This window comes from Patella vulgata, chromosome 3, assembly GCF_932274485.2.
Source record: "Patella vulgata chromosome 3, xgPatVulg1.2, whole genome shotgun sequence".
Classification (NCBI taxonomy): domain Eukaryota; kingdom Metazoa; phylum Mollusca; class Gastropoda; family Patellidae; genus Patella; species Patella vulgata.
In genome coordinates, this window is record NC_065881.2 from 52,811,686 (window position 1) to 52,838,893 (window position 27,208).

Consider the following 27,208-nt stretch of genomic DNA (forward strand, 5'->3'; position numbering starts at 1 on the left):
CAGAATAATAAATTTAAATATCAATCCAAATGAATGCATGTGAAAATAAAATGATATTGAAAGTGACAAATGCCTTTAACAAGCTGTAAGATTCTATTTGACTTCAATCCCATACTTGCAATGGTGAACTTAATGCCCTTTCCTTTTACAGCTGTTATCTATAGCTAAATGGTAAATTTATCAGCATTCAATAATGCCATGTGATTGAATAGATGAGAAATGTCATGTGGATGAACACTCTAGCAATGTCATGTGGTTGCACAGCTAAACAAAGTCATGTGGGTGAACTGCTTGAAATCTGGTTGAGGAACCTTAATAATGTCATGTAAGTGGATATTAGAAATGATGTCATAATTGTGAAGAACATCAATAATATCATGTGTGATGGGATTGTAAATAATGTCTTGTGGATGAGTAGCAAAAAAAAAAATCTGTTTGGCGGACAGCAGAACATGCAACTTTATGTGAACATAAATCATGGCATGTGAGTGAAAAACATAAATGAAGTCATGTGGGTGAAAAACATAAATGATGTCATGTGGGTGGATTGCATAAATGATGTTATATGGGTGGATAGCATAAATGATGTCATGTGGGTGAAAAACATAAATGATGTAACGTGGGTGAATAGCATAAATGATGTCATGTTGAACTGTATAAATATTATCTTGTGGGTGAATAGCATAAATAATATCATGAAGATAAGTAGCATTTGTCATTTGATAAATGCCTTTGTATTTTTGAAAGCGATTTCATAATTATTATTAAATAAATGATTACCTTGTAGCCATATTTGAGTCTATACTACTATCAGGACATTCTGTTGACAGAGCTCCTATACTAATACCAACAATTTCTATTTCTTCACTCACCCTAAAAAATAACAGACATTGGTTTCAATACAACTTGTATGGTGGTCAATTTTCATGCTTTTTGTTTATCTCAGATTGCAGGGCATATTTTTTAAAAGAATACAATAACTTTTGTCATTGTTTCAATTATGAAACAATCTTTAAAGCATAAAATCTTTAACTTTCATTGTAATTATTATGTTATCTTTAAAGATACATTATGGGAGATTAGATAGAGAGATGGCAGTTCTCACTATAATAGTTAAAAACTAGATAATATAAAGGCAATTTGCTGAAAATTTAATTCAAATTGATCCACTATGGACCAAGAACATAGTGATCGAATTTCCGCCTAGCCTTGATCATCATTACTAAAGTCAGTACGATAAAGAGCATAGTCTCGATTATCAATTTAATCGTTAAATCGCGAAGGAAAGTTATGCAGTAAATCGGCTCACAATCCACCAAAGATCGCAGGCTAGCGATGCCATCTAGAGTTGATTATGGTCTGGATAGGTTAATTAATGTCTAATTAATAATTTAGATAACATTTCAGGCCTAAAGAAAGACCTGCAATAGACAGATTTAGCTCTTGCATAATGTATGTTTAAAAGGCATTTAGTGAAAGCGATATATATATATATATATAATAATAAGACAGCTTTATGGATAAAATTCACTAGGTTTATTAACTGCAACATTTTAATGAGGGTACTCTCACCGTTATCAAGCAATGATATGTTTTATGGTTAAATTATTTTTAAATATCTAGTTTCATAGAATGTAAATTGACAGATGGGTAAATGTTACCACCAGTCAGTCAAGACCTGTAAATATGATCGCAAGGAAACCCTCATATGATATCTAATACATCTGATCAGAAAAGAAATATTGCTGCTTTGGGAAAGTAATATTGTTTACCTTTTAGAGTTGGTTGGGTGACGTAATATATAGAATAAATCACAAGGTAACATATCTATAGTAAATACAGTATATAGATAACCACCTTCATTATCTGTATACCTGATAAATATAATAACAATATGCATTTATGAAACAAATATAATTTAAACAAACTGATATATTAATATATTAGGAAATCAAATCTAACTATTCTATAAAAAACAAGATGTTAGAGAGACTATCATAAATACTAGTCAAAGTGGAAGGGAAACCACTCCATATTACTCAGTTTTTCTAAGAAATTTATAAATGAAATGAAATGAAATGTCCTACTCTTCTGCTCCAACCTGAATAATGAAAACGAGTATACACCATGCAGTGTGGTATAACAAAATATCTTGCATGGACAGCAGGGTTACGGCTACGGCTATCTCTAATTCCAACTGTAGTTCTTTATGTGCACACCAATGTGTACACTAGACCTCGTTTTTTTTTTGTCCCATCCAAATGAATGTACTCGGTTCATTGCCAGGCCCTTTGACCTACACTATTTAAGAGGGGGAAACCATGCTAGAAAACTGTGAGGAACTTTCTCAGCCAACGCCAGGATTGAATCCGGAAAGTCAAGGTTAGTGAACCAGCAACATTTAGTGAACCACTGTGGCCCCAATAGTCGTTTGAAACAGACTACAGGTTTTTACTGGCTATATTACTACCTATAAGCTACTTGATAGTCATAAATATTGATAATAAAACATAAATCTTACTGTTTGAATATTGGTAGTCTGGCCTTTTCATCTCCTCTGGAAAAAATACATCATGAATATCATTATTTACAAAGCAGCATTGTACAACTGGTAAACTCAAATATGTCATCGAGAACTAATCATGGGATGTAACTATAATTTTCATTCATTTGCTCAAGCTTCAATCATGAAAGCTATAATTGATTGTAATATACATTACTTAAAGCTAGAATTTATTGAAATTGATTTTAAATATTGCAATATACATTACTTAAAGCTAGATTCGATTGTATTATACCTGAGAATTGAATGTAAAATATACATTACTTAAAACTAGAATTGAGTGTAATTTACATTACTTTAAAGATACATTATGTAAGATTTAGATAAAGAACTAGCCATTCTTGCTATAATAGTTCGAAAGTAGATGATGTAAAATGAATAATTCGAAAATTTCGTTCAAATTACTCTATTGCAAGCAAAGATATTAGCCTTTGAAGGTTTGACAGACGTGTGCAATAATTTCAACCACCGTACTGGTTGATCGAAGCTAAGTCTCGGTTCTCCATATTTGATTAAATCAAAGTATCGCTGAACCATTCTAATCTATTTAATATCGGAGAAATCTGATGCCATCGAGAGTTGATTAAGGCCTGGATCAGTTAATTAATGTCTAATTAATACTTTAGAAAACATTTCAGGCCTTAAGAAAGACCTGCAATAGGCAGATTTAGCTCTTGCATAATGCATGTTTAATAAGCCAGAATTGACTGCAATATCCATTAATAATTTCTAGAATTGATTGCAATATCCATTATTAAGCAAGGCTAGAATTGATTGCAATATCCATTACTTAATGCTAGAATTGATTGCAATATCCATTAAGTAAGACTAGAATCAACTTTAATTATTAATTTACCTTGTTAATGTAAAGAGATGATGTGTACAAGAACACTGTAATGACTGACCTATCATTGTCTGGAAAACAAAAAATGGAGCAAAAACTTTCAAAACGACAAAAACTACTATTAGTCAATCAATCAATCAAAATTTTTTTTTTAAAATTATAATTTTTTGGCCAAAAAATATAAACTATGCAAACAAAATATGAACAGAGTGAATTATTCAAGTAAATTATGAAGATCGACTCACACAGGAAAATAGAGAAAGGGGCATTATGGGAGTTAAGATAAAGAGTTGGCAGTTCTCAAGAATGTGCTGAAATTTACTGTTTAAATTTAATGAAATAAAAAATGAAGGAGTAAAATATCAAAGAAGGGCCTTTCATCACTGATAGACACGAGTACATGCAACATTTTTCCCAAAGTGTCATATTTATTTGTGGAAGACAACTATACGTGGTTAGCATTTGAAGAAGAAGAATTTTAACTATAAAATAACGACAAAGATATGCTTTCTGTAAAATGTGATGGTAAATTCTTAACATTCTCTTACAAACCCCATAAAATCAAGACTATAAACTGACTAGAAGGAATAAAATCAGATCACAAAAATCGAGTCTTAATTATAACAGTAGTTCAAAACTTGCGAAAGGGTACCCCGATTCAAATGGTCGCATGTCAGTCAATATTAATGCTAGATTCATATAACTTTGCAGTTTTACACAAGACTGTGTGTACTATAACATATATTTTTTTCATAATCTTCTGAGGGGATCACTTTACAACTTTCTGAGAATTTGGTCCACTTGACATGGAATGACCCTATTATGATTTTGTTTTTCTTCATTACATATTATCTTGAATTAAGCCGGGACATTGATATTTCAAGAGAATGTTTTTTTTTGTTAATATACACTATATAGTTAGGAAAGGACTTCTACACAATTAAACATTCAGCATGTATAACCAAGTTATAACCATAAAATATGAAAACATAATGTTCACAACAGCTTTGTTGTCCGAACAGTTCATGAAGGTTGTCACCAGATCCTATGACATAATCAAGGGCAACAACTCTATAAATAATCATTAGAGATTCTTCATTCACTAATCTGGACTATGCATACAAATTTAAAGCAGATTAAAGTGTTTGCACCCATAACAGTTTGGAAACTTAATGGGAATATATTATCAGGTTAGAAGTTTGAAGAGCGCTATTTCTTTAAGAATAATTCATCAAGGTATATTTTTGCTGGTAAGTAATTCACAAAACATCAGCAAATTAACCCTTTGAGTATACTTACAGCTGGTTTAGTAAGAGCTTTATTAGTTATTTCTTCTAATTGATCCTGTAATTGTACCAATGATTTCTTTCTTTCTACTTGATAAATCAGACTACTATCTGAAAAAAATAATACCCAATTTTACAGCTCAGATTTGTGACTTCTATCACAACTTGCGAATCATACCTACTGTAAGTGAAATATATGAAGTGGTTCTAATTGTTCAATAAAATATTACACATTAGACATCATAACCCTCTGATTGCTCCCGTCTTCAGTAGTCCAGTCCCAGCAGAACAGTAGGACTTTAAATTTGAAGATAAAATATACTTATTTAAATCCCTCCCTGCTAGATGGAGAAATGTACATAATCATAAAAACATTTACCATTCTGAAAATTATTTGAATTCAGAAACTGCTTCCATAAATTACTGCTTGTATCTGGAGGCAAAGGAAGATCTTCTTTCTTTAAATACTGAAAATGCACATGAAAACATAGGAATGCTAATGCCTTGTTTGAGAAATAAATGAACAAAAATAATCATGTTAGTCTCAAAATGACCAACATATCACATTAACAAAATGTTAAATTATATTCATATTAAAGAGTCTTTATGGGTAAAAGATCTGAAAATGGAATGATTGTGGTCTAGGGGGAGATAATATGCTATTAGGGACATTTGTGAAGAGTTGCCTCCCTTGACACATTTTAGAAAGAAAAATTTATATGGATTTTAAGGAGAAAGCAATCTTTTAAAATGAAGTAAAAATAAACCAGTTCTACTAGTGGTTATTAACTACAGTCCTTCTATCATACATCACCCTGAAAATCCACAAACTTTAAAAGCAAGCAGAAGCTGGGAATCTGATCTGAGTTTTGCAATTTTTAAAAACTCATTCATCAAGCAAAACCAAATAACTCTGACTAAAAGTGTTTTTAGTTTTTTTGGTTTTGTGAGAGAAAAAAAAATCTAACCAAAAACCATTTACAATATCAGTATCTTAATAAACTAATCCACTATACTAATACTATGTCCCACCTGACCAACTTTCTCTAATCTAAATCTTTGTTTTTTGTCCTCTTCATTCTGTCTATCTCCATCCTGAAAACAAGTGTTGTGATTATTATAAACAAACAAAATAAATTCTATAACCTATAAATACTGTATTTAATCTTTAAAAATAAATTAAAGATCTGTATAATGTATGTAATAGGGTTTAATGTAGGGTTGGATGATATATTCAAAATTCTCATTATTGTGATAAATATACAAAGTGACATTCCAGCAAGGTTTTCAGAAGTCAAAATTCTATTAGTCATGTAAATTCTTCAAAATGAGACTTGCTATGCAAGCAATATTTCCTCAGGATACTTCACACACTATGCATATTTCCCCTTACATCATCTCGATAAATGGGAGGCCTTGTGGCTCTTATTATTGAATACAATGAAATGGTTGTCCTACCTGTGGATATCGGGAAAAGTTGTCTTTAAGAAAATCAGCCACAAAACTTACATCATGCTGTGTCATCTAATAAATATAAAGTTATGTCTATATTATCAATGTTTAGATTAATATATAAATTACTTAGTTTTATAAATATAAACAACAGTTCACTGTGCAACAATACACGGTATTATGCATTTCAAAATGGATTTAAACATAAAAGACCTTATGATTCTCAGCTTTCAGAATATACTTTACTTTTTCTACCAAGACTCTATGCTAAACATTGTCACACAAGTTTGATTTGAATGCTAATCCTTATTTCTACTGATACTATGGTGCCCGGCATCACACTAGATTGCTTTGAACATTATTTGTCGACTCACTTCTGGCTAAATTATATTATAACACCTTTACATATCATTCGATTAACATGCCTTAAAAGGGAACAAAATGTTTTTATGCAACAATTATATCAGATTGAAAAAAGATCACATTTATCTACACTATTAATAGATTACATTGAAACAAAAAAATCATAATCTGATCATTGCAAGCAGAATGGACACAAAAATTGATAATGCTCAAATCATCAAATTCAATAACATTCTTCTCAGTGTCCTAATGAACAATTTCCCCAAGATTCAAAATAGTCCATCAACGGCTCTGTCCTTCAGTGAGTTCACAAAATTACATAAATTTGAACATAAACAGATAATTTTAAAAGTGATCAAGTGCAATAACTATGAAACTTAAGAATCTTGAGGAACCATGGAAATAATTGTAGAAGTAATTATCGGACATTTTTAGAAAATCAATAACTTTCTTCGTTTATTGAACCTAACATTAATGATTGCTTTGGCCTCTACTAAAGTGTCCAAAGTAATTTTCAAGATGCTTAAGGGCAAGGGCAATAATCATGACATTAATTCTTTGAAATCATTGAAAATCAATAGGTGTCTTAATCTTATGAACTTAACTGGAAATCCCTGAATATCAATAGCATTCTTAATCTTAAACTATGTATAAACAGTAATTATTGGAAATCTTTGACAACATCTTCTCTTAAACTTAAACACCACATGCAAATTGCAAGTCAATCAGAATAACTTTGGACTTTAAAAGTGCCCACAAGCTTTTTCAAAGTAATCAAGGGCCTTTTTTTTACTCTGACAGCAATTATTGGAAATTGTTGAAAATCAGTGGGATTCTTCATTTCAAACTATGTATTATTTAATTATACGACCACATTTCAATGGACAGGGGTGACATTAATAAACGACCACATTTCACATTCACAACATAAATAGGAACACAACATTGTGCTCTATAAGTGAGGAAAATGAAAGATACGTTGCCAGGCAACGAAACATACGCCCACAACAGCTAAATTGTGTGGGCAGTCAACAAGAGTTGTTGCATATTTTTACTTTTTTCGGTAAAGAAACATTTATAATACACTAAAACCTGATTAAGAGCAACAACTCATGAAGTAATTATCAGAAAACCATTAGAATTTGTTTGTTTGTATAAAGTTCTGCTCTATGCTAACGTTTTGTATACAAAACTTTTAATATCATGGATTTAGCTGTTCAAGACATAAAAATCCATTGAAAATCAATATACTTGTTCGTCTCAAGAGTTAAACTCTGTGTATCAATCTAAGTCAATCGGATGATAACTTTAGCCTTTAGAGCGTCACAAAGTGATCAAGGGCCATAACTTTGGCAGTAATTATTGGAAATCATTGAAAATCAATAGGATTCTTCATCTCATGACCTTAAACACTGTGTATAAATTTAAAGTCAATCAGTCAAACTTTGGCCGGACGGACAGGGGCGACGACAATATACGACCACATTTCAATGTGGGCGTATAAAAATCCTTTAACATCTATGAAGAAATACGATCTGTAGAACATTCACAACAAACAAACTAGCTAAAAAATAACGTACCTTAGTAAGTTCTGCTGGAGGTTGTTCATTAGATAATCTTAAAATTACTGTAAGCAAAATGTAAGAAAAAATTACTATAACTGAATTTTTTCTGTTAAAAAAATTAAAATGTATTAAGGGAGAAAACTCCTTAACTGTGTATCTATTGGCATATTATCTCCCCTTAGACCACAAAACCAATTTACATTATCTTCGGTATAATCTGAAATATATTGCCTGAATTCAGTTCTTACTGGGTGACTAATGTTTAATGTCAATGCACCAGCACATCTCCACCCTTCTCAAGGGTATTCCCAGAGCCTCTGACAATTATTATTTGCATTAAACAACATACAAAAGGTTTTACTTATTCAAGCACTCATCATTTACATTTTGTTTTCAAGGTAACACTTCTCAGGGTTGAAAGTGTATTAAAATGTTTATGCATCAATATATATTACTGCTAGAGCAACCAATATACCATTTTCGTTCATTTAATGAATAGATTACTAACCTACATACAGCCATTTCAAAAATGCTTTAAAATTCTTAATACTTCCATCTATTACTCTAAAACATAATAATCAACTACAGATTAGTCAACTAACATATGTTATATAGATTCTCTATTCACAAAAACTGAGGTTATAAACTGGAAAATTATCCGGGTCTTTATTACTTAAAGGAGCTAAATCGCTAATATTTGGGACCTAGAAATTGACATAAATGAGTCGCAACAAATACAATAATGTTATCTGAATGTTTATAAACTGATTTACATTCTATTCTTTCCGTTTTTACTCTAATTTCAAATCAGTTATGTTCGGCGAAATACGCCAGAAGTCTCCGTCGAACAGCAATCTCTAGCATCTGGTTATTCCAGTCTATTGCGCATGCTCTCCAGATAAGAATATTACGTCAGCGTGTGACATGACTTGTTGAATATGTCTAGCCTCATTCTTTGAGCACCTTGTTAAAAATGACACTAAAACGCATTATGGTAAACGATTCGTGTACCAATGGTAAAATGTTTATTTTGTCTTAAATATTGGATATGAGAAACCCATCTTTTCCCGGTAAGTTCACAACATTAATTTTGATTTAAAGGAGCTAAATCGCTAACATTTGGGACCTAGAAATTGACAAAAGTGGGTCGCAACGCATATAATACTGTAATATGAATGTATATAAACTGATTTACATTCAATGGTTTCCGTTTTTACTCCAATTTCAAATCAGTTATGTTCGGCAAAATAAGCCAGCAGTCTCAAGCGAGTGCAAATTTCTAGCGTCTGGTTATTCCAGTCTACATAGACCGTTTGATTTGGTGCAATGTGTCTAGCCTCGTCCCTCGAGTCTCTTGATACAACTGGGGCTGAAGCGCATTATGGTACATGATTCGTGTACCAATGGTAAAATGTTTATTTTGTCTTAAATATTGGATATCAAAAACCCATCTTTTTCCGGTAAGATCACAACATAAATGTTGATTTAATTTGACAAATAAATCGTGTTTTCAATGTTGAAGATTTTGGATGATATTGAGTTAGAGACTTAGCTACTTTAAATTGACAAATAAATCGTGTTTTCAATGTCGAAGACTTTGGATGATATTGAGTTAGATATTGAGTTAGAGACTTAGCTACTTTAAGTCAGAGAGGGAGGGAAAAATGGTGTTCTATGATCTAAAGCACACACATTAGACCAGTTAATAACATTACTTAAACCAGTCATTCATAAAAAAAAAATATCTGTTGCTACTGGAGTAAGCGAGAGAGTTGATATAGATGATAAAGTACACCATAGACATAATTCTGCATCAAATCCATTTTCTAGCAGATCTAAGGACATATACTATTCAAAAAAAGTAGGGGATATTTGATTTTTAAGTGTTATTAAAGTCACCTAATGAAACTGACGAAGAAACAAATGACAAAATGAAATGAAGTTCACATTCATCGATTTATTCCAAATGATCGTTAGACTAAGTAAGGCACAGACTGACCATTATAAGGGTAAAATGATACCCGGGGTCAAACAGCAAAGTTACCACAGCATCACAACCAAGTCAGTAACGGGTAAATCCTCCTCTGTTTGCCAAACAAGCATTGATCCGACGTGGCATACTCCTAATGAGACGTCTAAGGTCAGTTTGGTCCAGATTGTCCCATTCCTGTTGCAACGCAGCAGCAAGTTCTTGGACATTGGCAGGACGTTGTTGACGTTGACGTAACCTCTGTCCAAGCATGTCCCAGACATGCTCGATGGGGGAGAGGTCGGGACTCAGTGCTGGCCAAGGTAATGTGGTGATGTTCTGTTGTTGGAGGTAACCTGTAAAGATCCTGGCCCTGTGACATCTTGCGTTGTCATCCTGGAAGATGAAACGGCGGCCATGACGTCGTGCGAACGGCACAACATGGACTGCCAAAATGTTGTCCCGGTAGTACTGGCCTGTAACACGCCCTGCAACAACATGTAAAGCCGTTCTTCCAGCAACAGTGATGCCTCCCCACACCATAACAGAACCACCCCCAAATCGATCATGTCTGATGACGTTAACGTCTTGGAAGCGCTCGTTTCGACGACGCCACACCCTCCTACGTCTGTCCAAAAAATCAACAGTGAACCTTGACTCATCTGAAAACATCACATTGCTCCAGCGTCGATTATCCCAGTGTTGACGATCCCTACACCAACGACGTCTTGCCTGAATGTGATGATCTCTCAAACAAGGGATCACGCGAGGACGTCGGGCGCGAAGGTGACCCCTATGCAGTCGATTCCGAATCGTCTGGCCACTCACTCTCACACCAGTGTCTGTTTGAAGACGAGCGCTGATCTGATTTGCTGTGATGACACGATTTCTCAAGGCCAAGGTACGGATAAATCGATCCTGGGCTTGAGTTGTCGCCCTTGGTCGACCTGAGCGTGGTCTGTCCTGTACAGATTGTGTATCACGGTATCTGGACCATAGCCTGCTTATGACAGACTGAGAAACATTCATCGTCCGCGCCACAACCGCCTGTGTTGTGCCGATATGTAGCATGCCAAGGGCACGTAACCTTTCATTTTGGGTAAGCCGACGCATATCAAAATTTGTTTTCTGGTCACTAAAACAATTAAACTGATGTTTCCACCCTGGAATTCAATGCCACAATGACTGTAACATTCAAAGTCAGAGTCGTGCAAATCTTGGGTTGGACCCCCATGATGATCCCAAGCATCACCTGCATTCCATGCGGAAGCTATTGGTGCGTTTGGGCGTCACATGTAACTGGAAATGTTTCTTCTGTTAGGTTCTATAGTGACTTTTTTTGTAGTCATTTGCATATTTTAGTATTATGCCCCCAAAATCAAATATCCCCTACTTTTTTTGAATAGTATATATTGAGAATGCAATATTTCAGAGAATGATGTACGTAATACTTTCTATAGTGAAGAATATTAATATATTTTACTTACTGCTGTAATTCACTGGTTTTTAAAACAAAAGATCCAGCAGTTTTTACAGCTTCCTGTAGACTTGATACTTCTAAGCCTAAAACTCCAAACTTCTCATACCAAAGTGACATACCACGAAACTCATCTAGATGATGCACAATAGCTTGACTAACACTGCAATACATAATGCGATTTAAGAAATATTAATTTAATACATAAAAAAAATCAACCAAAAAAAGAATATCTGGACAACTTCTATGGGAAATAGTAACCTGGTAGAGCAACATGGTAAATACTGAATCATTTATGGACTACGTTCTAGAGATTCAGCTTTCTTGATACTGGCAGGTAGTTAAACATCCCTCACATAATGAGGGATGGGAAATGGGAGAGAGACAGATAAATGGGGTTTAATGTCCACCCCACACAAACTAGGTCATTTCGGGACTAACATAATATGGTTTAATTTTATTTCAATAATTCGCTTACGCGTAGGGGTCTTTAGCAGTGGGAGGAAATCGGAGGACCTGGAGAAAACCGACGAGGTTGGAAAGGCGAACCTACTCCTTGTCACGTACAACCAGTGATTCGAAACCACACCAGTTGACTCAGTGACAGGCCTTATGATACAACTTGCACGTGCTAACCATTCGGCTATCCAACCCCCTGGATGGGAAATGATGTATTTTTTCAATGATGCTGCATATTGTTTAAATATCTTAGAAACTATAACAATATTAAACAAAGCAAGAATATTTTTGAAAAACAATGATTCAATTTGTGTTAATCTGGAGAGCATTAAGATTTTTCTAAATATTGAAATAGAGAGCAGGAGGGGAAATGGGCAAAATGAGGTGCATATTTTGTCTAAGTTGACTGTTGACATTCCCCTTGCCAAATCCCATATAAAAACGAACCGTAACTAGAACTGCGATGCAGTAATGACAGGTTTTACTGGTGCCACTTTATCCTTAAACTGGCGTCACTTCCAGTACCAATGGAAACATTAAGTATTGAACACGTGTTATAAAATGTACGCAGAATTAGCCAATAAATCCAGCAATATTAGTTCCATTTATACAACTGAAACTCGACACGATGACACTTCCGTTATCAACAAAATATTTAAATTGAATTACAGACATAACCACTTCCATTGTCCTTTGCATGACAGAAAATTGATTAAATTTGAACTGAATTAATCCTTTATAAAGCCTTATTAAAATGCGAAAAATCTTATAAAAGTGATACAGACACAATTAGTCGAGAGGATGTTAGAAACACTTTTTTGATATCTATATGATCGTATTGATTCATAATATTTGTCCCTTGAAATCAAATATCATAATTTTATTCGAATAATGAATATCACTTACTTCAAACAAATATTTGTATTGGAGGATAAAAATACAGATTTTGCCAAAAGACATCACTTCCGGTGGTAATGAAAATGTTAAATCAGTTTTAAGAAATCGTAAATGGCATTAGGCATCACATGGTGAACATTTTTTGAAAATGAAATAATACTTGACACTTTTATGGACCAAAAACCTTGAAAAGTGACCTGTAAACAATCATAAATTTCTCCGCAACTGAACAAGTAAGAAACCATTCCATTTGTTCATTGGAAACAAATATCTTAATTATAAATAAATTACATATACGACTCAGTTGAATAAAATTTGTTTTGAAGGCTAAAAATACACATTTTGCCCAAATGACACCATTTCCACTGACAGTGAAAATGTGAAATTGTCCCATGCAGCCAAAAGTGGAATTAGGCATCACATGGTGGAAAAAAATTGAAAATCAGATTATGATTAACTCATTTACAGGCAAAATAACGTGAAACGTGACTCATGCAAAATAACTGCTAATATTACAAATGAATTTTGAAATACCTTGTCTACGTATGGATTAATGCAACACGATTATGAAAGTTGTTATGCAGTTAGCTATTGGTTGTTAATCGGACTATTGACCAGTCATAATTTGGAACAGAAATTTGCTTCCTTTACAGCAGTGTTCAGTGGGATTAGCTCTAATCAAATGAAACACTGCGAGGAGTATGGATATCCATATGACCATATCAATTTTATTGATATGTTGATTTAAACCAAAAGTTATTTGCTTGTGAAAAGAGATTCTTAACTGCCAAAATTGTAGTTTTTGGCAAAATTACGTCACTTCCAGTGCCGACAGAAAACTTTATTGGTAACAAAAAAGTTGAGACTTTGCACCATTGAGCATATGAACTTTTGTTTTATACAAATCAAGCAATAATTAATTAACCTAGAACCCATAAACTGAATAGCCAATAGCGGCCAAGGAATTATAGAGATGAAAACTGTTCATATTTTTGCTTAAATCACATGACCCTTTAATTCTTGGTAAAACGCCATAAAAAAATATTCATAAATAAAAAGGTTTTTGTTAAAATTTAAATTTTCAAAATCTGGCACCTAATATCTGCAAAGTTTCATCAAAATAAAAAATTTAAGAACCTTAGCTATTTGCCTTGTCTCAGACTATGTCAAAATGTATCAAATGTTAAAATCTGATGACTATTGTTAATATTACAGCAATATTTAAAAAATCGACAACTTGGTGATTTCGGACATTTCGCATTGTCGCAGAAAGTTTGAAATGGCTTTAAACTCGAAGTCACACCCACTTTCCCAGTAAAAACGAAGACATCAAATCGATCCGACAATTAGTTTCTGAGATATGCTCAAGTGGAGACAAAATAAATAATAGTAAGAAGATTAATGAACTTAACAAAAATGCAGTGTGAAACTCTAAAGAACCTATTATAATACATGGCTACCAACTATTTTAATAGACTGAAGTTTGCATTTAATGCTGAAAAATCATTTGCAATGACCTCATATTTATAAAAAAAACACTTAACAGAAATGGTAAGTTTCTTATTAAAGGGAGGCAACTGTTGCAAAAAGTCCTTATCATCATATTGTCTCCCCTTTGACCACAACCAATCAATATGAGCGAACTAAAAATGAAATTATGTATTACAATTTTGAAGCAAGAAATCAGTTAGTCATTTTTATGCTAGAATTTAGAGATGAGCCAATTTCCACATCCGCTGACAATAGGTCATTTTTAATGATGTTTTGACCATTATTCAACAGTAAAGAAACTCTTACTATTCACTTCAAATTTGACTTGTACACATCTTAGGTTTATATACATGTACATGTATATCATATTACAACAGGACCTTCTGATCTTCATCCTTCTAATTACATCATTGCCATGGACACAGCAAACAACGTCCAAGTGTCTGACTGATTGTAGTCTGCAAGTGGGGCATTTTTTATTGACACATGATAAAAATGCGAATACAACAATATCAAGCTAAATAAATATATAATTCATTAAAGGAGTTTAGTATTTTTTTTCTTTACTTTATATTAAATCTTGTTTCTTTATTGTATAGTAACTATTGTTATATTAATGCTCCTTTTTACCAGCTAGATATAAAAAAAACTTGTTAAACATCTAATGTCATTCTTTATATTAAATTTGTAACTTAATAACTAACTTCAAATGATAATCTTAAAGCAGCATTAGATAAGATTAGATACAGAGCTGACAGTTCTCGCTAAAATAGTTAAACAATAGATAATAAAAAAGGGAATATTTGAAATTTTCAGTCAAATTGCTTCCCTTTGAGCCAAGGAATCGGCGATATAATTATAGGCTAGCCTTGATTGTCATTAATACCATTGCTACGATAATAACCAATGTATCGATTATCCATTTTTACGGTGACCGCTTCCACCAGAAAATGTATTTGAATCCACTGAATATCGCAAGCATCCAATGGCATCGAGAGTTGATTATGGTCTTGTAAATTAATTAATGTTTAATTTATAATTTAGATAACATTTCAGGCCTAAAGAAAGACCTGCGATAGGCAGATTTAGCTCTTGTATAATGCATGTTTAAGTTATGGTTAAATTTTAGTTAAATCATACAAATATGTAGTTAAAACAAATTTATAGCTTGGCAACTAATCAATTGTTATATCAAAACTTTTGTGTAACTAAAATTACATATTTTATGATGTTATCTTCAATTCATATTACAATCATTGCTTGCTTATAAGACAATCTTTTTCTACCCTAAAATATCCTGTTAAATCAATGATACACTTTCTCCATGGCCTAGTAAATACTGTTCCATTTGCAATCATATGTTACTGTGTATTATGTAACAAATATGCATACACATTTTATATAACATTTCTTATATGACTATTACCATATATACTCACATCTGTAAATGCTTCACAACCAGTTTCTGTATATTAGAATAAGAATTTTCTATTGACTGTCCAAGTTTCTTAAGACCCTGAGTGTAAAAAACAATAATAAAAGTTATTAGTTTCTTTTTTTTTTCACATGATTAAATGGTTTGCAAGATTCTTCAATAGAAAATCGTACTTTTCACACAAATTAAACAAGATAAACACCTTTTTATTGATTTAAATACAAGGGAATCTGTAAAGACTTTATGTATCGGCTTTTTTGTTGTCAGAGCAAAACAACAACACAAAGTAGTCATTAATGCATATCCTTAAATTCATTGAACCATTAAACATAACTACCTTTTCAGTTAATTCATGTTGAAGAAAGGTTCGTAAACCCCAACTAAAGAAAAATAAATTAAGAATTGTCAGTAAAAAGAAAATAGATGGCATTCATTTATATCTGAAATGAAAATAATGAATTATCACTGCTTTCTACTAGGGACTTATTTGCTTGAATTAATTTTCTGTCAACTATAAAACTTAAAAGAGTGACTTAGTGCTGCAGGGGATTTATTTCACTTTTATTAATTTTTTGTCAACTTTCTAATTTCTTAATGAACTATTTTTAAAGAAGATAATTTCATTGTATAAATATGATACAAATACATGAAACTTGTGAGGAAGAATTAAATGAAAAATACATATTTACTTAGGTGTTCCAAACAATAATAGTTCAAGGAAATCGTTGCTAACACTTCCAATTTCTGATGTCTTTTTCTGTAATATACAAAATACATCATATTAAAACTAAATAGAAGAAATGAATTGAGTTTTAAAGTCAAATAAGTCATTTTGGGAAATGAAATGAAATGGGGTTTAACATCCTACTGTTCTGCTCCTATACTGGGCTAATGAAGACGGGTATATGCCATACAGTGTGCTATCGCCGACTCTTATATCAAATCCCAACTGCCAAGGGATCTTTTACATTCACAACAATGTATACACAGGACCTTGTTTTTTTTGTCCTATTCAGACAACTAGACAGCTGTCCTTGTCAGGCCCACTGACAATGGGAAACCTCCAGGCTAGCGAGCCATCATCTTACCCACTTAGCCACTGTGGCTCCAAATCATTTTGGGAACTAGTATATGTCAATAATTTGTTGAATAGTCACAGGAGTAGTCACATGGTTTCCGTTGATAAAGAGGGTTTAAGTACAGGTAAACAAATCAAACGCCAAAATCTAAACCAATAATCTATTTAGTTTTTCCTGAAGTTATGGCAAAAAATATTGAGGCGTCGTTAGATATGGTTACATGTACATCACTTGTTTATGGAATTTTGTTGTTCAGTAGTTTGAGTTACTGACTACAGCAAGTACAAAGAAGTGTTATCCAGGCACTTATGGTCAACAACAGTGGAAACTGAAAGTTTTTCATTTTTGTGAAAGAATATCTTAATATTTTAATTAAATGCATAGGACTATGGTTAAGGTTTCTAAGGGCCTTACACATATAATTAACAGCGGAGAATTTGGCAATCTCCAGGAGGTGATACAGGCAACTGACCCTACTTACATAACTTATAGGATTGAAATTACATTTAGAACTGAATGAATGAAACACCTAATATTAGCTGTGCAACTCAAATAAAAATTCATCTGAATTATCAAATAGATCCTTTTTTAAAACCATGCCTAATAAGAAATTTTATTTTAACAACTAATGGTAGCTAAAACTCTTTATTTCAAGTCCTGACCTTAGAAGAAAGACTGTTTAGAAATTTAAATCATCTGCATTTAATTTTTGAATAAGGACTAAGAGATTTGTAATGGAAAGTTTGAGAATGTTAACATGGTGTAAAAGCTATGTTTGATAATAACTTTTGTCTGAGAGAGGTAGTTATGACTTCTGGTTTCAAGAAAAGTCTAGTCATCAGAAGAGTGAACTGTATAATTGTTGGGTCTTATTTTGACGGACCTTGACTTGTTCAATAGAATGACTAACAACAATAAATATTGGCATCTGCCTGTCATGTAATGTATTATACAACTGATAATTTTGTGTGGCTACATTATGACATGAGAAAGAAGGCTATAATAGTACGTCTAATAGTTGGACATCCCTCTTCAACTAATATATAATTATAGTGAAACACACTAAACACCTCCTTTCAATATTATCTTATATCTAAAGTATTATAAAAGAGACAGTTTAAGTAGACTAGAAATACTTGTATCTGCTACATCGTCAACTTCTCTGACATGACATGATTGACAACCACAACCACATACCGACTCAGTCTAACTTTCAAATTATCAAGTCTGAGTTTTACACATTTACTAGATAGAAAGACTATCATTTCTAACAAAGGTTAATAATTAGTTTATTCATACGATTTTTATTTACAAGCAGCAGTATTCTAGATTTCAGAGTAATACGTTCCAGTCAGCTATTGTTTTGTTAATCATCCACAAACAACCTTGTTGAACATTTTACAAAGGCTGTCGTCTGCTCTGAGTTTGAACAGAAGTGATATCTGGGAGGGACAGGTGCTGAAACCTGTTCTTCTGTCAAATCCCTTTATTATAATAGTAACATGTCCTAGCATGCTATTCAAAATTATTATATTAATCTGCCTTTATTAAGCTGTCATCATTTAATAGCATTACAATTTATAGGCATCCAATAATAAATTTGAATCCATATTAAGAAATAATGATAGAGCACAGTACAATTCATTCTATCATCAATATCTAATCCTTTAAGTCCTTTTATAATCTCTAATACTCCAATTATCAAATCATAGAATTTATCATATTTTTATCAAATGGAGTCGTATTAAAACATGTTAATACTGGCACTGATTAACTGTAGAAAATGTTATTGTCCTTTAATGTCATTATTTACTTTTTTATCTTTAAAAATAATTTATTTAATAACTGAATGATTGATTACTCATTACCTGTACTGATTGACAATTAAATTATTTCAAAGAATCAATTAAAGCAGATGATGAATGATTTTGTAATATAGGATTAGGAATATAATTTATGTTTACACTAGCACTTTACATCTCGTTTTTTTTTTAAACAATATTTTTATTCATGATATCTGAATGTGATTAGGGAACAGGCTTAGCCTATGTAAAACACCTCTCTCTACACGGTATTACGTGGTTTGAGCCCGTTGAGCTTCCTCAATGAAGTTTCATGAAATTATAAGTAGCATAAATCCAAAACCAGAACCCTCTACAAACCAATGTTTCAGATTATGAGAAAAAAAAACTTAAAAGTGATTGTTTAGGTTCGTCATGGGAAGACCACTATTAAAATCTATCACAAATTGATTTAAGAAAAAAACAAGAAAAATACAAAGTACCACATAACACAAGATTTACTGTATATCAGAACATACTACATTTAAATAGTTGCATAATTCATTCTCAATTAGTTTGGCTTGGAAAAAGGAATAATCCTATTCAAATTAATAAACGGAAGGTATGGGGATGGCCGAATTGTTAGCATGTGTGTGCTGTATCATAAGGTCTGTCATTGAGTCAACTGGCGTGGTTTCGATTCACCGGTTGTACGTGGCAAGAAGTAGGGTCACCTGTCCAACCTCGTCGGTTTTCTCCGGGTCCTCTGGTCTACTCCCGGTCCTCCGGTTTCCTCCCACTGCTAATGACCCCTACGCACAAGCAAATTATCGAAATAAAATTGAGCCATGTGTTAGTACCGAAATGACCTAGTTTGCGTTGAGCGGATGTTAAACTCTCTCTCTCTCTCTCTCTCTCTCTCTCTCTCAATAACCTTTTTTTTTTAGTTGTGATATTTTTTTGTATGTTGTCATTTGCACAGTGCCATTCATACCTAAATTCTAATATTGTATGTAGTAGGTAAATATCAACTGATAAAACATTTCTAAAACAGTATATTATCTATTCACTGTTTTCCCTATAAAACAATAAATGTAACCGCAAAAATATTTTAAAAAAATACAATATTAATAATACAAATATTCTTTCCAATTAAAATAAATGAAACTAATTGTCTCATAAATCTAAACCCATGTTTCATGTCTTCACTATAAATCACCCAAAATAAAATAACAAGGGATGACATTCCTTAATTAAAAGATGGTAATTTAGTATGGATTTGATGGAGACCTAAAGCTGAACAGATGTGAGCTCACTTACACAAATATAAATCATCTAATCAAGCAGAAAGCTGTATTTACTATTTGCCAGTATTTGGACAAGGAGAGGAGACCAAAAATTAGAAATTAAGACAGTTAACTTTTAAAGCAGGCAGGAAATTCAGTAAAGGTCAAATATTGACCCAAACCCTCCAATTAAATCCTTTAAAATTCTATGTCATGATGACACTAGACACACTGACCTTGTAGTAAGCAGGTCAGCTTCTGTAAGAAGTTTAATAACTAGGTATCAAGAACTGTCATCTGATCACTTTAATCTTACTAATCACAAAGTTAAGCCTGTCGACTTTAATATAAGCTACTTTACATCCCTCACTCAACTCACTGAATGTACCCTCACTTTTAATATTCTTTATCTTTATGTTGAGACAATTGTGGAATCAGAGATAGCCTTCACATGGGAAAGTTTTCATGTGAATTTTTAATCTAACATCAAACTCAATTCAACTACCGGGTAATAAAAATTGCCCAAATTCCACCTCTTATTTTATTATTAATCTAAAAGATGTGAACTGAAACATTGAAAGATTCATTCAAATGTAGGACGATGTTATTAAGAAATTAAAGTTGTTAGTTTAAATCTTCAAGTTGTGATGGGAGTCGTAGTAGCTCACTGAGTAAGACACTGGTTCGTTACTTGTCAGTGGTGCAGGACGGAGGGCCTGGCAAGGACAACTGTCTAGGTGTTTGGATGGGACGGAAAACCAAGGTCCTGTGTACACATTGACAGTTAGAATTCAATATAAGAGTAGGCAGTAGTACCGCTGTCCAAGCAAAGTTTCCCTCATAACACACTGTATGGAGTATGCCCATCTTCATTAGCCCAGCTGGAGCAGAACAGTAGGACATTAAATCCCATTTCATTTCATTTCAAATTGTGATTGATTAATTCAATATCAGTGGCAAGTGTTATGAAATCTTAAATCCACAATTTAGGACATCTTATGTTTAATAAAAAAAATAATATTCCATTAATATCATATTCATAACTAAAACTTTTTAATTTTCTCTTTCGTTTTAGTCATGCACGACACATTTTTTCATCTTTAGACGAACCACAAACCACAAACCACTGGTGTATAATGGTCATAAATGAACATTTAAATTGGTAAAAGAATACAAACAATTTAAATCAAATTGGCACCTTTGATCAAATCCCTAATTATAATTCAAAATCAGCAACTGAAGTAATTTGTTATTTCTTCACCATCCATTTTATGGGAAATATTCTGTGATTTTAAGCAAATATTAAACAAGCAATTAGCACCCCAGGGCATAGAAGAGCCATTTCTAAAAAAATCAAGTAAGTGTAGAATGTGTAAATGGTCGTTCATGTCAGTGAAATGAATGAAGAGAGCTTTCTATTGGATAAAGGTGATATTTGTTGAAGAGATTTAAGGGTTTATAACAGGCTTTAAGTACTGTCACTTCTATTGTAGTCAGTGCTGACATCTATATAGCAGTGTCTATAAACTAACATTCGCTTCTTGCTTAACAATCTCACTGAAAGGAAATGAGGGGATGTTAGTGTTCAAATCACTAGTAAGCTTCTTTAATATAGATTAATCCCAAACAAATTATGCAAATTTAATTCAAATGAAACTAAAGTTAAAGCTGCTACAAGCATTAATATAATATTTAATTTTCCTAACTGAACAAGGAACAGGATGTCACTTAATGTCTTATACATGTACTACAAAGACTATTTTCATTCTATATTTGATTTCCCAAACTTTTGAATGAGAGAAAAGTTTTTCTTACTTGACTTTTATTAATATCTATTTAGTCACTGGCTAGCCAAACTGTGCAGCTAATAATTTTGTTTGAATTGACAAATAAAGGTTGGTAAAATGTAAAACCATTGTTATCTGAGCTGTTACGCATTTGTGTTTGTGCGACCCTTGTACAGATTGCACTTCAAATGGTGTAACAAGTCTCACGTAAGAATAATTGTGAATAGCACCACCTGGTGGCAAATCATGATTCTGTCTAAATTTACATTGGATGACATTGTATATAATCATGAACTGATCCTACATTTACCCTAATTATTTCAATACAAACCCTTCTTTTAGCATTTAAAAAATGCACTATTTTTCAATGGAAACACTATCCAAGAAATTTGCATATCATACTATTTTTATTTCAACATCAAACAACTGTCTAAAATGGACAGTGAGTGGATTCATAATTGAAACCCAAAAGACAGGAGGGGCATGCTCTTACTAGTTGATGTTATCCAAATACAGTCTGTTACATAGTTTCATCAAATAACAAAACATGGCCAATAACTCTTTTAATTAGAGTAAAATGATGCCCCTTTCCATTAACTTTTTTTCTTCGGGCTAAAGCTCACTGCCTTATTAAACAAACAACACTGAACTTTGATTTGATATGTTGCCTTGTTACTAATAAAACAATCTTAGGAAATTTGAATAAGGTGTACCTTTTCTTCAGCATACTTGAGTAACTTTGAATCCATTTCCATGAGAATATCTTCCCAAGCTTCAGACATCTGTTGTATTGTTGTCTGTAGATACTGAAACAATCAGCATTCTATAAATTTGATAAAAGTTAATAAAGAAACAAGTAGGCATGCTTTACCACCACTCCACGAAGTAAATTACAAATGATATCCAATCAAAATTATCTGATATTTTATGCTTGGAAATCCCAAGTTTCTAAATGACCTTAATAAATCATGCCTATTTAATAACATACATTCTTCTTAATTGAACCAGCGGTTGCCAGGCAAGATACGTCCACAGCCTTCGTATTACATACTTTTACACACTTTGCATACAAAGAGCGTTCATTTTGTTTCAATTTCCCCTTCATTATGGTGGAATAGTGATATATTTAAACGGTTTTTAAAATCGGACAAAAAATTGTGACCTCTAGAGAATAAACAAATTAACCAGCAGCTGTCAGGCAGGATGCGCCCACATTTTACAAGAGATGGATTGAGAACAAGCCAAACAAAAAGCACTTTTTCGTACAATCAAGGGCCATAATTCAGGAAGTTACAATCTGATATGCATGAATATCGACAGGAACCAAGATCTTTGGGTTATAAAGATATATTTCAAGTTTCATCAAAATTGGATCAACAATGTGACTTCTAGAGGGTCCACAACCTTGATATACCATATATTTACACTATATGCGTACGAGGGGCAGCCATTTTGTCCGGCAGTTCTTGTCCAATATTCATGAAATTCGAACTCAGCCGTCATTAGGGTGCAACGGTGAAATATTCAAACGTTTTTTTTCCATTGGATAAAAATTGTGACCTCTAGAGGGACCTCAAGCTCAAAACGCGATTTTTCGTATAATCAAGGGCAATAAATCAGGAAGTTACGATCTATCTGATATGTGCAAATATCAAAAGGAACCAAGATCTTTGGGTTATAAACATGTATTTCAAGTTTCATCAAAATTGGATCAAAATTGTGGCCTCTAGAGGGTCCACAACCTTGATAAACCATATATACACTATTTGCGTACGAGGGGAGGCCATTTTGTCCGGCAGTTTTGGTCAGATTTTCACGAAATCCAAACTCAACCATCATTAGGGCGTAACGGTGATATATTCAAACGCTTTTATTAAACCGGATAAAAATTGTGACCACAAACTAAAAACGCAATTTTTCGTACAATCAAGGGCCATAATTCAGGAAGTTATGATCTGATATACGCAAATATTAAAAGGAACCAAGATCTTTGGGTAATAAATATGTATTTCAAGTGTCATGAAAATCGGATAAAAATTGTGGCCTCTAGAGGGTCCACAACCTTGATATGCCATATTTTTACGCTATTTGCGTACGAGGGGTGTCCATTTTGTCCAGCAATTTTGGTCCGATTTTCACGAAATTCAAACTTAGCCATCATTAGGGTGTAAAGGTGATATATTCAAATGTTTGTTTAAATCGGATAATAATTGTGGTCTGATACATACTAGTTAGTTAGTTATAGTTTATTACCATCATAATACAGTATATATATATCGAATAATGTGAACAGCGGGCAAAGTGAGAATTAAAACTGATACATGTACATACTAAATATATCATGAAAGTTTTTACCAAATTTAAATATGAAACAAGATGGGTATAATAGCTGTGAATATAGCACAAATACAAGTAATAATGTTAACTGATTTAACTAATTAAAAAAACTCTAGGTGGGGTTCAAATATGTTGATAAGTCTGGTTATGATAGAAAGATGATTATTTTTAACTGAATTTTCTCAAGCACTGACGGACACATCTAGCTACATCATAGACACGGTTGTTAAGGAAAACAGAATTTAAACTGGAAAAGTCTAACTCGGGATAGTCGGCACGAACATCGTCACATATCGGACATTCACAAATCACATGTTTTTCAGTTTGAATTGCACCACAAAGACACAAGCGACTTTCTTTAGGAATGTTAGACCAACGTCCTTTTTCAATAGCTAGGTCATGAGACGAGAGTCTTAACCTTGTAGATGCTATACGATCGTGTTCTGGAATATTTTCGCTGTACATTTGATGTACAGAAAACTTGGGGTTAAATTGTTTATATACCCTCGTTTTGCTACTATCTGACAACCGGGCCAATGTTTTACGTTTTTCGCAATCTAATTTACAAATGTCTCTTTAATCGTTTAATAATTCATTTAGGTACTGCGCGCCTTTTGTGTTTGCGTCATTACAAATTTGCCAAATTTCCATAAAAGGATCATCCTTCATTCCTTCTCTCGCTTTAAGAGTCCCGAAATAAAAGTTCTCTGAACCGTACGAACCCGTGCCATAAGTGAAGGGGCTCCTAATTCTAGGAGGACTAAATCATTGGGAGTGGTTACACGAACACCCAACAGTGTCTTTAAGATTGTGCGGTAACTTACACGGGCGGCCTTCGCTCCCCCACAGATCCAAGATTCGCAGCCATAAAGAACTGACGTTAACAAAGCAGTATCGAAAGGAACTGAGATCTTTGGGAGATAGACCTATATTTCAAGTTTCGTCAAAACAGGACAGGGGCGACGACAATATACATCCACATGAAAATGTGGGCGCAAAAAACATGTTAAAACTACTGAAAAAATATGTTTGTTCATAAAATCATTATATATTGTGAGTGAATGGTGAAACACTATTCAATTTCAAATCTAAAATGAATACAGTCATCTTTTAGCAATAGACAAAGTACCATATATGTGTAGAATATAGCTTCACGAAGAACAAACATATAAGGATTTTATTCTTCTCATATTTATTGAGAACTTACTTATCACTTTCGGTCTATAATTTTGTTTTTCTAGTTCACACAAGAAATAATGAATATCATACTTTTAGTTAAAAATAGGTTTCAGGCTTCACTAGATGACCAAAATAATTTTGAGGGAACATATCTTTAAGGTCTTAAGAAGAAAAAATATATCTATTTTATCATAATTCCACATAGAAAATTACAAAGAAAGCATTGACTCTTAAAATTATATACATGAAAATCTCAAACTGCTCAATCATTGTGTTAGAGATCAAAATGGAATCTTTTACATTATGGTAATTTTAAGTCTAATACATCATTTTAACAATTTTCTCTGAATCTTAACTAAATTCTCTTTAATTTCAGTTGACTTACTTCAATTAATGTGGCCAACTGTCCATACTTCAAAGCCATCAAGCGTATTTCTTTATGTCTTGATAAGAGAAGAGTTGTATCATACTATAATAATAGAATTATACATTAATCATTCTAACAGTTCAATATGATCTCAATGACATTACAATTAATAGGCAAGTGGGCCATATTGTGCCAAACTTTATGATTATTCTTGGTTTTATCTGATGTGCAATGAGATAAAATTTACAATGTATAGCTAATTTAAATACTTGAGATAAAATTAACACACTTTCTTTCTAGTTAATAGTCAAAAAGTTAAATGCAAATTTAACTTTTCATAAAATTAGATTTTTATTCAATTAATATATACCTGGCCCCAAGTTCACAAAGCATTCTCAGACTTAAGTTAAGAATTTACTTAAAATTGTTCACCTTTTTTTAACTAAAATATAGCCCTTTATAAAACTTTTTTTTTGTTTTAATGTATCAAATACATTAATAAGAAACTATGTGCATAGTTCTATATTTCTGGATCAAAAATATTTCTAATAAACAGTGATTGAAAGTTGAGTAAATTCTTAACTGAAGTCTGAGAATGCTTTGTGAACTCGGGGGCCTGCTTTTTTTAAAATATAAAATTCAACTTTTACAAGAATAAACCTGCCATTTTTTCCATTCAATTGCGTTAGCATCATTCGATATCCTTTATATCGAGACAAGTCTTAAAAAGATCCCATATGTAAATTAAAGTTCTTTGTTTTTGGCATTGGAAGAAGGTATTGGATAATGAACAAAAATTTGAACCTGTGTTGCATGCCAATTTCCAAAGCTACATTCCTTTAGACGTTTGGAAGAAATTTATCCTACATTTAAAATTTTCTATTTATATCGGCAGAACTTACAGAAAGCATGTAATAGTCTATATCTTCTGAGTTATCTAAAGTTGATTCCACGATTATAGACAAACAATGCAGATCCTGGGATATAGATGCACAGTAGATATGCCGAGACTGAAAAAAATGTAAAATAGGTTTTTTATTCATTATTTCTAAAAAATTGACCATCAATGTAATAGATGTATCCTCTGATTAGATGTATATTCCATTGTTTAGACATCTTTAACAATAGGGAGGAAACTTATAAAACAAAATGCATTATAGTTTTTATTTTGATTAGCCGCAGGCAGGTCTCAGAGCTTAACATCTTAACAAGATAAACCAGTAAATATCAAATAATATAAAACCATAAAGCTCTTATATGGAAAAAATAAAGCATTTAATATAACAAACCCTGGTTTGTAAGATCATTATAAAAATATCTGAAATATAATATTGACATTGTTTTCTGAGATACATGCATCAATTTGAAATATGCCCCATACAATGCCACATTATGTTCTGAAATATTTAGCACATAGATATCCTAGATAAAGATACAGTAAATCTCTCACAGCTTACTTAATAGCATTTAGAGAATAGAAGAGATCTGAAAAAAAAACACCATTAACAAGAAACTGTATTATGTATTGATACAGGTTTACAATGGGTTTTAGCCCATCATATCAGGACAGGCATCTTTATATTTTCACAAT

The 27,208-nt window shown here is 32.6% G+C and overlaps 1 protein-coding gene across 2 annotated transcripts in view; it reads right to left on the bottom strand.

The window, feature by feature from the left end:
• Window positions 1–27,208, bottom strand: part of LOC126815638 (anaphase-promoting complex subunit 4) — an 89,297-nt gene that overhangs the window by 48,036 nt on the left and 14,053 nt on the right. For both annotated transcript variants that reach the window (XM_050541384.1, XM_050541383.1), the window contains exons 8-24: window positions 26,520–26,627; window positions 25,636–25,719; window positions 22,448–22,540; window positions 16,491–16,558; window positions 16,139–16,181; window positions 15,806–15,882; window positions 11,530–11,682; window positions 8,582–8,637; window positions 8,089–8,135; window positions 6,152–6,217; window positions 5,726–5,788; window positions 5,073–5,160; window positions 4,707–4,804; window positions 3,420–3,478; window positions 2,522–2,557; window positions 1,773–1,874; window positions 781–873 (exon numbers count right to left, since the gene is read on the bottom strand). In XM_050541384.1, the coding sequence (XP_050397341.1) occupies window positions 781–873; window positions 1,773–1,874; window positions 2,522–2,557; window positions 3,420–3,478; window positions 4,707–4,804; window positions 5,073–5,160; window positions 5,726–5,788; window positions 6,152–6,217; window positions 8,089–8,135; window positions 8,582–8,637; window positions 11,530–11,682; window positions 15,806–15,882; window positions 16,139–16,181; window positions 16,491–16,558; window positions 22,448–22,540; window positions 25,636–25,719; window positions 26,520–26,627 (1,334 nt within the window). The remainder of the gene's footprint in view (window positions 1–780; window positions 874–1,772; window positions 1,875–2,521; window positions 2,558–3,419; window positions 3,479–4,706; window positions 4,805–5,072; window positions 5,161–5,725; window positions 5,789–6,151; window positions 6,218–8,088; window positions 8,136–8,581; window positions 8,638–11,529; window positions 11,683–15,805; window positions 15,883–16,138; window positions 16,182–16,490; window positions 16,559–22,447; window positions 22,541–25,635; window positions 25,720–26,519; window positions 26,628–27,208) is intronic.